The sequence below is a fragment of the Myotis lucifugus genome, unplaced genomic scaffold (assembly GCF_000147115.1).
Source record: "Myotis lucifugus unplaced genomic scaffold, Myoluc2.0 scaffold_45, whole genome shotgun sequence".
Classification (NCBI taxonomy): Eukaryota; Metazoa; Chordata; class Mammalia; order Chiroptera; family Vespertilionidae; genus Myotis; species Myotis lucifugus.
The window spans coordinates 4,779,154-4,793,646 of NW_005871093.1; the positions used below are offsets into that span (position 1 = coordinate 4,779,154).

General features: G+C 43.1%; 1 protein-coding gene across 4 annotated transcripts in view; it reads left to right on the forward strand.

The window, feature by feature from the left end:
* Nucleotides 1-751: 751 nt before the first annotated feature.
* LOC102429082 (general transcription factor II-I repeat domain-containing protein 2) overlaps nt 752-14,493 on the forward strand; it is a 45,587-nt gene continuing 31,845 nt past the window's right edge. For 2 of the 4 annotated variants that reach the window (XM_023753455.1, XM_023753456.1), the window contains exons 1-3: nt 1,180-1,729; nt 7,286-7,389; nt 12,735-12,873. In XM_023753455.1, the coding sequence (XP_023609223.1) occupies nt 7,291-7,389; nt 12,735-12,873 (238 nt within the window). In that variant the 5' untranslated portion in view covers nt 1,180-1,729; nt 7,286-7,290. Of the gene's footprint in view, nt 1,730-7,285; nt 7,390-12,734; nt 12,874-14,493 lie in introns of those variants that run through there. The other 2 variants (XM_006088228.3, XM_023753457.1) reach the window with 2 other exon arrangements.

Below are 14,493 nucleotides of genomic sequence, written 5' to 3' on the forward strand. Positions count from 1 at the left end.
CTACAATGTGCCTTATGTAGGAAACACTTGCTAGATAAGCTTCTATAGGCAGGAGCTACAATGCTGTTGGTCATGAGTTCAACTAATGAATCAAAGAATATACAGTAAGTAAGTTATCTTTAAACAGATACACACATAAAGCAAGATTATGTATTGATGGGGGGGGGGGTGTCACAAAAATGGAATGACCAGAGTCTGGCAAAAACCTAACCTTGTAGTTCCCCTGGGAACAGTGGTTCCGACTTGCTAAGTCAGTGTTTGCTATGACCTAAAAGAACATAACTCTACTGAAGAAGGAGAATCAACTCTAACAGAAATATTTTCAAACATCACTTTTTAAAATGATGTCAGAAAGGCAGGCACTTACTCCACTAGTTCTTGAATTACCTTTACCTTGCAAGTCCCAATTTTTTAAAAAAGCTATCTGGCCCTGACCTGTTTGGCTCAGTGGATAGAGCGTTGGCCTGTGGACTGAAGGGTCCCCGGGTTCGATTCCGGTCAAGGGCATGTACCTTGGTTGCGGGCACATCCCCAGTGGGGAGTGTGCAGGAGGCAGCTGATCGATGTTTCTAACTCTCTCCTTTCCTCTCTGTAGAAAATCAATGAAATATATTTTTAAAAAATAAAATAAAAAATAAAAAGCTATCTGCTGGGACATATTTCTCACTTGAAAAACATCAGCCTATTTGGGACACGTATCTTTGTGAAAAAGGAAGTATGTATTAGAACACATCAACTTGGTCAAGGAAAGGCAGAGGAGTGAGACTGTTGCCTTCACTTGTGTCTAATATTTCTCTAAAATAGAAATAAGGCATATGATCTTACAATTGAGCAATGGGTAGATGATTTATTATCCTAGTCTTTTTGGAATATTTAAAATGTAACTATAACTTAATCAGATTAAATCACACTATTGTAATATTTGACTATTGGCTAAAGTGCCACCGTCAACCGATGGACAGCTCCCGATCAGCTGGCGATGTCACTGACCACATGGGAAAGGTCAGGGACACGCTGTTACAGTTTACAGCAAACAACTGGATGGCTTTAGGGCAGACTCACCCCCTCCAAAACGACACATTGCAATCAGGCTCAAGTATTAAATTACAGCCAGAAAGTACCGGTCCCGTTTGGGGGCGGTTTCTAGGGCTGAGACCAGACCTGTGCCGGCCACTCACTCACTCAGGCTGGGGATGGTGAGCCTGTCTGGCCTCCGGCTGGACAGGACCGAGCGCCTGCAACCAGGCTGGGGACCGTCTGGCCGGCCGGCCATATAAGGCCCACAGAATCATGCGGTCCGGCCCTGCCAAGGCATTAGGGGCGAGTTAATTAAACGTTTGACCAAATATAGCAGGCTAAGTTGATAATTTTGTATGTCAAGGGAACGGTGTTATAAATATCCAAAAGGCCCCTGGCAGAAGGAGGGTTCCCCACCCCTGCCGGAACTAAGAGCGGGCAGCAGAACTGGATTCGGCAGCACCGGAAACGGCAACTCCCACTTGGGGCTCTGCAGACAGAGTTGAGGCTGCCTTCCAGGAAGCCAAAAAAAAAAAAGGGAGAAAGAGAAAAAGGAGGGATAGTGGGGAAGAGGCCCGCGACCGCCGCGCACGCGCCGCGCCCCCACCTCTTCGCCTTCCCGGCTGCTGCCCTCGGCCTTTGGCCGCTCCCTGGTGGCCCAGCCCTCGGACACCGCGGCCCGCCGGCCACTGCCCGCCGCCGGGGACCTCAGGTGCGTACCCCGCCTCCGCCGCCGCCATTAAGAGCGGGTGCTTTCCTTGAAACTCTCTGCTCCCCCGGGCCCGCCGAAGGGGAGGCTTAGGGGGGCCGCCCGCCCAGGTGCCTGGAGGGAAGCGCCCCTTCGCCGCCGGCCCAGCGGGCCCCGAACCGCGCTGCTGGCGGGCAGGGCCCCAGGGGTGGGGGTGGGGCGAGGAAGCTCGGCCGCGGGGGTGACGGTTGCACGCACCGAACGCGCCTCCTTCTCCCTTCCGATTGGCCAGGCGGAGCGGTGGGGGCGGATGCTGCAAGCCCTGGGCTCTCGAGGGCCCGGGGTGCGTGAGGCCCCGCCCCGTTTGACGTACGCGGGGCTCTCGCGCTGTGGGCAGACGTGCCTGATTGGTTAGGTTAGGAGGCGGGCTTCCTCTGTTGCCTAGTAACTGCCGGGTTCCATGGAGTCGGGCGCCTTCGCCGCTCGCCTTGCGAGTGGCCCGCGGCGTGGGTTTGTCGGGGGTGTGGCCAGTTGGGCTGTCTCCAGCGGCCTGTTGGCAGGAAAACCCGGAGGCCCTAAGAATCTATGGCCCACGTGTAGTTTAGAGACAAAGGGGGGAAAAGACCCGCAAGGCTGTATTTTCCGCCCTTCAAACCCAACCTTTGCTGTTTACTGAGATACCCCAATGAAATTCACCCTTTAAAGTGCATGATTCATTGGTTTTTAGTTTATTCACGGAGTTTTGCAACCATCACCACTAATTCCAGAACATTTTCATCACCCAAAAAGGAACCCGGATTCCATTAGACCAGCGGTTCTCAACCTGTGGGTCGCGACCCCTTTGGGGGTCGAACGACCCTTTCACAGGGGTCGCTTAAGACCGTCGGAAAACACACATATAATTACATATTGTTTTTGTGATTAATCACTATGCTTTCATTATGTTCAATTTGTAACAATGAAAATACATCTTGCATATCAGATATTTACATTACGATTCATAACAGTAGCAAAATTACAGTTATGAAGTAGCAACGAAAATAACTTTATGGTTGGGGGTCACCACAACATGAGGAACTGTATTAAAGGGTCGCGGCATTAGGAAGGTTGAGAATCACTGCATTAGACAGTCATTTCCCATTTCCCACCCCAACCCCTGGCAACCGCTAATGTGTTTTCTGTCTCTATTTCTCTGTCTCTTCTGGACATTTCCCGTAGATGGACTAAGGAGCCATTTGGGTCTGGTTTCTTCCATTCTCTTTTATGACTGAATAAGTATTATATGGGTATACCGCATTTCTGTCAATTTATGGCAATTTGGGTTGTTTCCATTTTTTTGGCTATTGTGGATAAATGCTATGAGCATTCCTGTACACTTTTTTGTGTGCATATGTTTTCAACTCTTGGGTATATACTAAGGAATGAAATTTCTGGGCCAAACTTTGTGTTTTAATTTCATGCTGGTAATTTGAAGTAAACAGATGTCTAGGTATAAGATTGGATATTGCTCAGAGCTGCAACTGAAGAATTCAACAGCCTTTTCTCCCTCTTTCCTTCCACTTGGAGAGGAAGGCTTGATCAGTAGGACTGGCCACCTGGACGTTAGTGGACACAGGGCTTGGTGCCAGCTGCAGCAGGTGTTAATCTACAATGGCGATTTGGAGTGTTCTTCCTGCCTGCCAGTTGTTTAGCCCCTGATGTTTGCTGCCCACAGCTCCGAGTTTTTGCCCACATCTTCAGCCTGGACCGTTTCTTTCCTTATTCTCAGGCCACAGAACTTGCTCAAGTGCCCCCCACCCCCACCCCAGTTGTTGATTCTGTGTTCCCACATGCCCTGGACCATTTCAAGGATGTCTGGCTTTTCATTTTGCCTTTATTACCTGCTATTCTGCCATGTCGGTCTGCCTCATTTGAGAGTGCAGGAGGCGGATTTTTCCACCTTTGTTTCCTCCCTGCCCTTCCTGACACTGTGTTGTTTTCACATAGCAGGTGCTCAATACATTTTTAGTTGTTGTTGTTTTTAAATTTTTTATTAATTTATTTGGTGAGGCTAAAGTTCTTGACTATTTGTTAATCATTTACATCTTATTGAAAATACATGTTATTTCTACTTCTCTTCCATACTCCTTGAATGCCAGAATATTTTATTGTCTTGAAATTTGTTGTTATTAGTTTTAAAATTTTTTCCAGTTTTATTGAGATATAATTGACATATAACATTGTATTCGTTTTAGGTGTACACACACACACACACACACACACACACACTAGAGGCCAGGCTCACGGATGGCAAGCGCAGCAGTGGTGGCAGGAGCCTCTCCTGCCTCCGCAGCATTTGGACATCCCCGTAGGGCTCCTAGACTGCAAGAAGGTGCAGGCCTGGCTGAGGGACACCCCCGCAAGTGCACAAATTTCATGCACTGGGCCTCTAGTAATTTAATACAGTAAACTCAATAATAAAAATAAGCAAACAATCCAGTTCTTAAATGGACAAAAATTTGAGCAGGCATCTCACCAAAGATGATATATGGTTGGCAGATAAGCACATGTAAAGATGCCCAGCATCATTAGTCATTATGAAAATGCAAATTTAGCCCTGGCAATTTTGCTCAGTGGTTAGAGCGCTGGCCCATGGACCGAAGGATCTTGGGTTTGATTCCCAGTCAGGGCACCTACCTACCTCAGTTGCAGGTTCCCCAGCCCAATCAATGTGTTTTTCTCACGTGGATGTTTCCCTCTCTCCTCCTCCTCCTCCCTCTCTCCACTCTTTAGAAATCAATGGAAAAAATATCCTCAGGTGAGAATTTAAAGAAAATGAAAATTTAAACCACAAAGGATTTCACTACCAACATATTAGAATGGCTAAAGGTTTTTTTTCCCTAACCTGACAATATTGTTCGTTGACAAAGGTGTGAGCACCTGGAGTTCTCATGCATTAGTGATAGGAACACTAATGGTACAGTCACTTTGGAAAACAGTTTGGTACTTCCTTATAAAGCTAAAAATATACCTAAGCTATGTCCCAGCAATCCCACTTTTAGGTATTTACACAAGAGAAATGAAAACTTAGGTTTAATCCAACCAGCGTGGCTCAGCCATTGAGCATCCACCTAAGAACCGGGAGGTCACGGTCAATTCCAGTTAGGTCACATGCCCAGGTTGTGGGCTCATGGGACATGCAGGAAGCAGCCGATCAATGATTTTCTCTCATCATTGACGTTTCTATCTCTCCCTTTCCCTTCCTCTCTGAAGTCAATAAAAATATTTTGCTTTAAAGAACACTTAGGTTGACACAAAAGCCTACGTGTGAATGCTTGTAGTGGCTTTATTCATAATCATAAAAAAAACCTGTGAATAACCCAGAAGTTCTTTAAGAGGCAAAAAGGTAAATTGTATATCCCTACAACAGTGTACTTAGTGAAAAGAAAAAGAAAAAAACTGATACAGTGAACAGCACAGCATGGGGTTCCATTTATATGACATTCTGGGATACCAAAAAACTACAGGACAGAAACAGATCCGTTATGGCCGGAGGCTGGGGTGCAGGGTATGAATCGACTACAAAGAGGCCTGGAGGAGTTTTGGGGGTGATGCAACTGCCTTTGCTATACCTTGATTTTAGTGGTGGCTACAGATGTTATATTTGTTAAAACATAAAACTATGCACTAAAAAGGTGAAGTTACTCTATGTAAATTATACCTTAATTTTAAAAAGTTTTTATGACATGAGCAGGTATTTCACCTCTAATAATCAAAGAAATGAAATGTAATTCTAATGAGAGTCTAAGTTTACATCAGTTGAAAGAATTTTTATAGTAAAACCTTGTTCCTTTACTTTAAAGGAAGAGTAAATGGTCCGTTTGACCATTTTTCCTCTTGTTCAATAAAATATGCAGACATAAACAATGACTGATTGAGCTCAGACGTGAGCGTCCCAAGCTTTTTGTCAGCTTCATGGAGAGACCTCTGAGCTTGGAGGTTGTTTTAAGGACACACAACGTCATGACCTCCTGATGTTTTTTTGATTTCACAAACCACCCACATGGGAACATTTTATAATGCGTCCTCCGGGCACCGGGGCGTGAACCGGCTTCTTCCCTTTCTGAGTGCTCGCATGGGAATAATTGGAGCATTAAATTGGATTATCGGAAAAGCACTGGCACCTAGTAGTATGTGTTCTCTGAGTGTTAATTTCTTTTTTCTCCATCCAACCTCTCTTTGATTTTATTTGATTTTTAAAAATAGCTTTATTTACCCCTAGCCAGTTTGGATAGTGGATAGAGCACAGTGGGTCCTGCGGGTTTGATTTTGGTCAAGGGCATGTACCTTGGTTGCAGGCTCGATCCCCAGGGCCGAGTGCAAGAGACAACCAATCAATGTGTCTCTCTCATGTAGCTCTCTCTCTCTCTCTCTCTCTCTCTCTCTCTCTCTGTCTCACCCCTTCCCTTCCACTCTCTCTAAAAATCAATGGAAAAATATCCTCGGGTGAGGATTAACAACGACAACAACAACAAAGCTTTATTTAGATAAAATTCACATATCACACAATTCACCCATTTAAAGCAATTCAGTGGTTTTTAGTGTAGTCATCACCACAGTCAATTTTGGAACATTTTCTTCACCTCAGAAAGAAACCCTGTAGCTCCCCCTCTCCTCAGCCCTACGCCACACTGATCTTTGTCTCCGAGATTTCCCTGTTCTGGACATTTCATATGGATGACTCGTAAAATATGTGGTTCCCTTGATTTTAAATTGAGGGAGCTCAGAAATGGTCAGGGGTGACGGTGGTGGATTTAGTGTATCCTTCACAGAAGAGGAGGCTGGCACAGCCCACTGGGGTCAGGGAGCTGGTGAATGGTCTGGGAAACCACAACCTGCCTCTCTTGGCTGCCAGCTCTGTGGGGACCAGTGCCTCATGCCTCCTGCTGCATAAGCTTACATCACCGGCCTGGGCTGCTTTATTTACCCTTTGCTTACAAATGTAATTAGCCAACTATGGCAGGGGCATGACAAGTATTTATATAACACATGCTTTATTTAACAAAAGCTTTCTATGGTATTGGAGAAACTTTTTCAAAGAAGTGTTTTAATGCTAACTTGATACAGAGTTTGGCAAAATTTGGAGTGAGCTTTTATGCAGGAGAAGTCCTAGCAGGAAAGGAAAGGGGATTTTCTCTCCCCGTCTTTAGTGTACAAAACCACTTCTCTCCTTCTTCTGTGTATGTGAGACGGAATGCGGTGTCTGTCCTGCCATGCTGGAATATGACAAAACATCGCTGGATCGGTAGGGTTCATTTCCTTCCCTCCTCATCTAGGAAATGGTTAACATGCTTCTTTCTCTAGTATAAAACCTGAATTTACTTTATGAGAAGGTGGTGTCTAGGTTTCGTGGGAAATACACTATATGAAAGTTAGCATTATTATACAGAGGTCTTGGTAGATCACTTAATGTGTTAAGTGTCAATTTCTTCAACTCTACAGGAAGGTTTGAAGCAGGTCATGTGGAGGACCCCCACAGCTCTAAATGTGAGCAGGACACTGGATTTCTCCCACTTATTTCTTTCTCCTTCTCTTGCACAGGGATCATGGCCCAAGTAGCAATGTCTTCCCTGCCCATGGAAAATGAGGCCGCCTCAGAGAGCAGGATGGTGGTGACGTTCCTCATGTCTGCTCTGGAGTCCATGGTGAGATGGTTGCAGTTCCATCAAACATTCCGTGGTTGGATCACTGTAGAAATAACAGAACCGGGGAATACTTCATTTTTAATATTCAAGTTCAGTTTTACGTCCTATCTATATAAGCATACCCTTCTTCATAGAGGATAATGGGCTTGTCATAATTTGTTTTTCTTACATGATGGAGATAATGATGTAAATTTAAGCTTTCCAGATCTGCCATTTTAATGAAGGCACCTGTGTTACCTTGTTTGAGAATATGCCTTGTCTAAATTCAAAGGTAAATTAATGCGCCACTTGCATGCATCTGTTTACATCCATTGGCAATAAGGGTCAGGCTGACAGCTCGTGCCTCCTGGTGTGATGCACTGAGAAGGAGCAGAACCACTTCGGTGGCGTTCCCACCAAACCCCGAATCTAATGAAGAAACATCATACAAACCCAGATTAAGGGACAGTCTACGGACTGGACTTACATATAAATGTCAGTGTCATGAAAGAAAGAAAAACCTGTCCCAGGTGGAAGGAGACTGAAGAGACAGGACAGCAAATAAAAAGTGTGACTCTGGATTGGATTTTTGACCAGAAAAAAATAGATATTTACTTATTTTTATATAAAGAAGATTATTGGGTCAATTGGCAAAATACCAAATACTCACATACGCACACACCTTGACCTGTCATGTTCAGACTGTAGAAAATCAAATATAAAGAGAAATTTTGAAAGCAATCTATGATAAACTGAATAATGGCTGCCCAAAGATGTTCATGTCCTCACTCCTGAGCCTGTGAATGTTCCTTGAACTGGAAAAGTGATTAAGTGAAATGTGATTAACGCTCTTGAGATGAGGAGATTATCCTAGATTTTCGGGTGGCAAATAAAACTGTTTCTTAAAAAAAACTTGGAATAAATTCTTTTGTCTTTTTTAATTTTTATTGATTTCAGAGGGGAAGAGAGAGGGAGAAAGAGATAGAAACATCAGTGATGAGAGAGAATCATTGATAGGCTGCCTCTTGCACACCCCATACTGGGCGTGTGCCCTGACGGGAATCAAACCGTGACCTACTGGTTCATAGGCCTACACTCAGCCACTGAGCGACACCGGCTGGGTGGAATAAATTTTAAAAGAAAGCATCAGGATCTCTGTGAAGAGAACTAGAAATATCTTAACCGAGAACTGATCACATTCCTTCATTTGGCAAATATTCATGAAGTGCCTCCAGTATCTAGGCCGTTTTCCAGGCACTGGAGCTGTAAGACTTGAGAGGACAGAAGAGGTCCCCTTCACATAAATCTCATATTCTATTTGGGGAGATGGACAATAAGCAAATTCTGTGTATGTGTGTGAGTCTCAGTAAATATAATAACTATAATATTATAAAGAAAAGGAGGGTCAGGAAACAGTGTTTAGGGGAGAGCTGATGGTCTGGGAGAAATTCTCTGGGTAGTTTATGCAAAGACCCGCATGAAGTGAGGAAGTGAGCCATGCCAGTATCCAAGGGCAGAGTGTTCAAAGCAGTCAGAACAGTTATGCAAAGTTTGGTATTTTCAAGGAACATCAAGAAGTCCAGCAGTCCTAGAGCAGAGTGAGGGAAGGAGAAACAGTCAGAGGAAAGTGAGGTTCAAGAGGCACCTAGCGGTCAGATCATACAGAGCTCTGAACAAGTGATGTGGGAGAACAGTGATCATGTGAACAAAATCAGATAACAATGAACAAGAGTGGAAGCAGGTCACTCTCCAGCCCAGTGCTTGAGTGTCGACCTATGAACCAGGAGTTCACAGTTGGATTCCTGGTCAGGGCACATGCCTGGGTTGTAGGCTCGATCCACAGTGGAGGGCATGCAGGAAGCAGCTGATCAATGATTCTCATCACTGATGTTTCTATCTCTCCCTCTCCCTTCCTCTCTGAAATTAATAAAAAATATTTTAAAAAAGAGCGGAAGCAGGGAGACCAGTTAGCAGGCTGTGGCTGTCGTTTGGATAGGAGATTTCAGTGTCCTAGTCTAGGGTAGGAATGGTGGAGGAGGTAAGAAATGCTGGGACAAGAAAGATCTGCTTAAGTTAGAGTTGATAGGACTTACTGATGGATTGGATGTGAGCTATGAAGTTTTCTTGGGAGAAAATCAAGAGGATTATTTTATTGTGATTATATATATAAAACCATAAAATTTACCATTTAACCATTTCTAAGCATACAGTTCAGTTCAGTGGCATTAAATACATCCATCTCCAGAACTTTTTCATCTTCCTAAACTGGAACTTTGCACCATTGTATAATTACTCCCCGTTCACCTCCCCCGCAAGCTCCTGGGAACCAAAGAGTTTTTTTTCTTTTTTTAAATAAAGTTTTATTTAGGAATACTTTTAAGATTTCCCGAAAGGTGCCCTAACTGGTTTGGCTCAGTGGATAGAGCGTCGGCCTGCAGACTGAAGGGTCCCAGGTTCAATTCCGGTCAAGGGCATGTACCTTGGTTGCGGCCACATCCCCATTGGGGGGTGTGCAGGAGGCAGCTGATCAATGTTTCTCTCTCATCGATGTTTCTGACTCTCTATCCCTCTCCCTTCCTCTCTACAAAAAATCAATAAAATATATTTAAAAAAAAAAAAAAGATTTACCGAAAGGTTAGAAAGAGTACAGAGAGTTCCCATACACTCCTTACCCATAACTTATAAACTATGGTACATTTTACATAATTATGGCACATTTATCAAAACTAATAGACCAGCCCTGGCCGATGTAGCTCAGTTGGTTGGACGTTGTCCCATGCACCAAAAGGTTGTCAATTCAATTTCCTGTCAGGGCACATGCCTGGGTTTCGGGCTCCATCCCAGGTAGGGAGCGTGCAGTAGGCAGCTGATCAATGTTTCTCTCTCCCTCTCCCTTCCTCTCTAAAAATCAATTTAAAAAATCTAAAAAAAAAACACAACAAAACTAATAGACCAACATTGATACATCACTATTAACTAGCTCCAGACTTTATTCAAATTTCATTAGTTTTTTTACTAATGTTCTTTTTCTGTTTCAGGATCTACCCTATAGTACCACATTGCTTTTCGTCATCATATCTCCTTAGGCTCCTTTGATCTATGACACTTTCTCAGACTTCCCTTATTTTTCATGACCTTGACAGTTTTGAAGAGTACTGTTCAGCTATTTTATTGAATCTCCTTCCATTTGGGTTTCTCTGATGTTTCCCTCTTGTCTAGACTGGGATGGGTTTTTGGAAAGAAAACCACAGAGGTGAATGTCCCTTCATTACTTTGTAACGGGTGCATGACATCAACATGTCTAATCACTGGGAAGATTCACCTTGGTCACTTGGTCAAGGTGGTATGATGATTCATTTTATGTGTCAACTTGACTGAGCCATGGGAGGCCCAGATAGCTGGTTAAATAACATTTTGGGGAGTGTCTGTGAGGGTGTTTTTTGGAAGAGATTAGCACTTGAATTTAGTATAGCTGAGTATAGCAGGTGGCCCTCCCAGCGTGGGTGTGCATCCTCCACTCTGTTGAGGGCTCAACTAGAGCAAAAAAATGGAGGAAGGTTGGGCTATATATTTATTTTAAAATCATGCGTTTCAGGATTAGAAATGCTCAAAAATAATAAGTGAATGCCCTAGCCGGTTTGGCTCAGTGAATAGAGTGTCAGCCTGTGGACTGAAGGGTCCTGGGTTTGGTTCTAGTCAAGGGCACATGCCTGGGTTGTGGGCTCGATGCCCAGTAGGGGGCGTGCAGGAGGCAGCCGATCAATGATTCTGTCTCATCATTGATGTTTCTATCTCTCTCTCCCTCTCCCTTCCTCTCTGAAATCAATAAAAATATTTATTAAAATAATAATAAGTGAATAAAGCAGGAGGCCAACCTATATACAGCATACGATTCTAACTTTGTTTTTAAAAAGTATATATGTGTATGTGCTTATTTCAAAATGTGGTTGTGGTTAATTCTGGGTAATGGGGTCCTAGGGGATTATTTTGCTAAAATTTTTATAATATGCATGAAAAAATGCTTTTTAAAAATATCTTTTCTACTGATGATGCTCAAAGGCTAAAAATTGCCAACTTCACCTGATATGTCAAATTAACTGTTGAATTTGGGATTCATTTGACACAAAAAGAGATTTGCCCTGAAGCCAGTGGAGCCTGAGCTCTGGGCTCCCCCTGGTGCTGACCCCTTCCGTGGTCCTGGGAGAGTCCTAGCAATATGTGTACTTAGTTTTTGTAAAATTTGCTAGAATTTCCTTTGACTGGGAATCAAACCCGACCACTAAGCCAAACCAGCCAGGGCTGAAACGAGGTTTTCAATGTACAGAGCCAGAAGCGAGTCTGTGGCAAATTCTTCTAATCATTGAACGGGTAAAATTGTAAATAGAGGATTTGTTTTTCATTGAAACCAAAGTTCTCTCTGGTCAGGAATATACCCAATAATGTAGCAAATGTAGTTATAAATACACCAAAATTCTTTTAACTTTTTGAAAGGAATTGCACTCAGTAGAATGTATCATGCTTGTCTGCAGGCCATAAACCTATAGCACTACGATGACCAGCAAGTCTGTCTATGTATGATTTTCCATGGTTTTTATGGGTCCCTACCATCAATAGTAAAAATGTAATCAACCATGTTGGAGGAAATATTAAATTATTAAAATGATATTTATGCCCGGCTAGCTCAGTCGGTAGAGCATGAGACTCTTAAAATGATATTTAAAATATTATTATCAGAGGAAGAGGCAATCAAAGCGAATATAGCCAAAAATGTAGGGGAAAAAGACCCTGCACCCAATTCCAGTGTATTGGGGCAGGTTTCCCCACCCCCACCCCCACCGGTGTCTCACAGTTCAACTCAGTTCTGACACTGTCAACCCAGAGGCAGCACCCAGTCCCACAGGTTACGGGCTCGGTCACACAAGACTGCCCCCTTCAGATGCCAGTTGCATCAGGTTTGTCACCTGTGCTTCTCATCTATCGTATCTGATTTGTCATAAGTGGGGGTTCCCAAGACCCCCCCTTAGGTTTGATTAATTCACTAGAGTGGCTCACAGAACTCACCTTTATCACTCTCTTCACTTAGAAAATCCCAAGGGTGTTAGGAGTTGTGTGCCAGGAACAGTGGACCAAATATATATTTCTTATGGTAAATCACAGTATCACAGGTAGTTAATAAAAACATGTTCCTCTCTGGGTTCTATGGTGTTTATGGTATTTGCTTGATAAATTAGTTTTGGTTTCTTCTGGGTGATTTTTCTCATTCTAAAAAATGTTGTACCTAGTTTTGTACTTTCTTAAGCAGACCTCTTAGGCCCCACAAAATCCGGATCTGCCCTTGAACAAACACTTCATTCCTTGTATTTCAGTGCAAAGAATTGGCCAAGTCCAGGGTGGAAGTGGCCTGCATTGCAATGTATGAAGCAGAAGTGTTTGTCGCTGGAACCGAGAAAGGACGAGCTTTTGCCAGTGCCAGAATGGACTTGCAGGCGGATTTTGCAAAATACTGTAGGTGTTAATAATTTTATCCTTTGTATTCATAAACTGTAAAATGTTTGCAGGCAAGTCTTGTGTCATGTTTTCTTCTAAGACATCATAAGCATTATTCTAAAAATGTTTCTGACCATCTCCTTTGACTTGGCAAACCAGTGAATAACTACTTCACACTGGCGCGTACAGGAAACATAGTGTATTTTGTACCGGGTCTTCAGCGGGACTCTGGTTTTGTAGACTAAATTTGAAGTATATCAAGTAAGTTGTCTCTGATTCCTAAAATAAGCCCACATTTGAAAAAAATGCTCTTATTTTACTCCTTCCCGAAGGGAAGGGTAGAACTCCTTCGGGGCTTGTTGGGTATTATTTTTGGTTAATAACCATTTTACTCCATTTCCTCCCTTTTTACGATGTTACTTTCAAGCCTTCAATATGCCAATATGTGCTGCGAGTGCCCGGGGGCCTTCATGAGCATGTGCGGTCATATTCAAGGGAAGTTATACCCCAAGGCAGTGATTTTCAACCTTTTCCATCTCATGGCACACATACACTAATTACTAAAACGTTGCGGCATGTCAAAAAATGTATTTTGCTTATCTGACAAGAGAAATAGGTATAATTTTGATTCATTTACACCAGATGACTATTATTGTGTTGGCTGTTGTCATATTTTTATTTGACCATCTAAGGGAAAAGAAATCAATTATTACATGTTTTAAAAAACATTGCAGCACCCCAGTTGAAAATTGCTGCTCTAAGGTGTTATCTTTACCACTATACGTCATCTATCAAGTATTGAGTTAGCAATTTTGTATTTCCTGGAATCAAGAAAGGAAAGTTTAATCAAAGGTTAGATATAGATATGTAGATATAGATATATAGATATGTAGATGTCTTCAAGAATTAGCAGAGGATATATATATCTATATATATATGATCTTGATGTGTGTGTGTGTGTGTGTGTATATATATATATATATATAAAATCTTGATTTGATAGATATACATTTGTTTTGTAATAAAATTATATATATAATATTTTTTTGAGGAGGATGCCTATACAGCATCGATCGCTTTTGGTCAGACTGAAGGAGCCCCTCAGTGCAGTGTTTCCTGGTTTCCTGAGGGGAGCAGCTCCAGGAGATCTGGGGGAACACAGAACAGGACTAAAGTTGGAGGGGACCTTAGAGATGCACAGTGAGATGAAAGGAGAGAGCAAGCTCCCTGGGAGCCGTCTCTCAGAAGCCAGAAAGGCAGGACATGTTATCAAGGGGCTCCGGGCCTGCGGAAGAGACTTGATGCCCACTCAGACATTAAGAAACAGGCTGGGCTAAGTGCCCATCAGTAGATGAATGGATTAGAAAACTGTGGTACATCTACACGATGGAATACTATGCTGCTGTAAAAAAGAAGGAACTCTTACCATTTGCAACAGCATGGATGGAACTGGAGAGCATTATGCTAAGTGAAATAAGCCAGTCAATGAAGGAAAAATACCACATGATCTCACTCATTCATGGATAATAGAGTCCATTATAAACTTTTGAACAATAATAGATACAGAGGCAGAGTTGCCTCGAACAGACTGTTAAACTACAGCAGGAAGGCCGGGGAGGGTGGCGGGGGCAGGAGGGG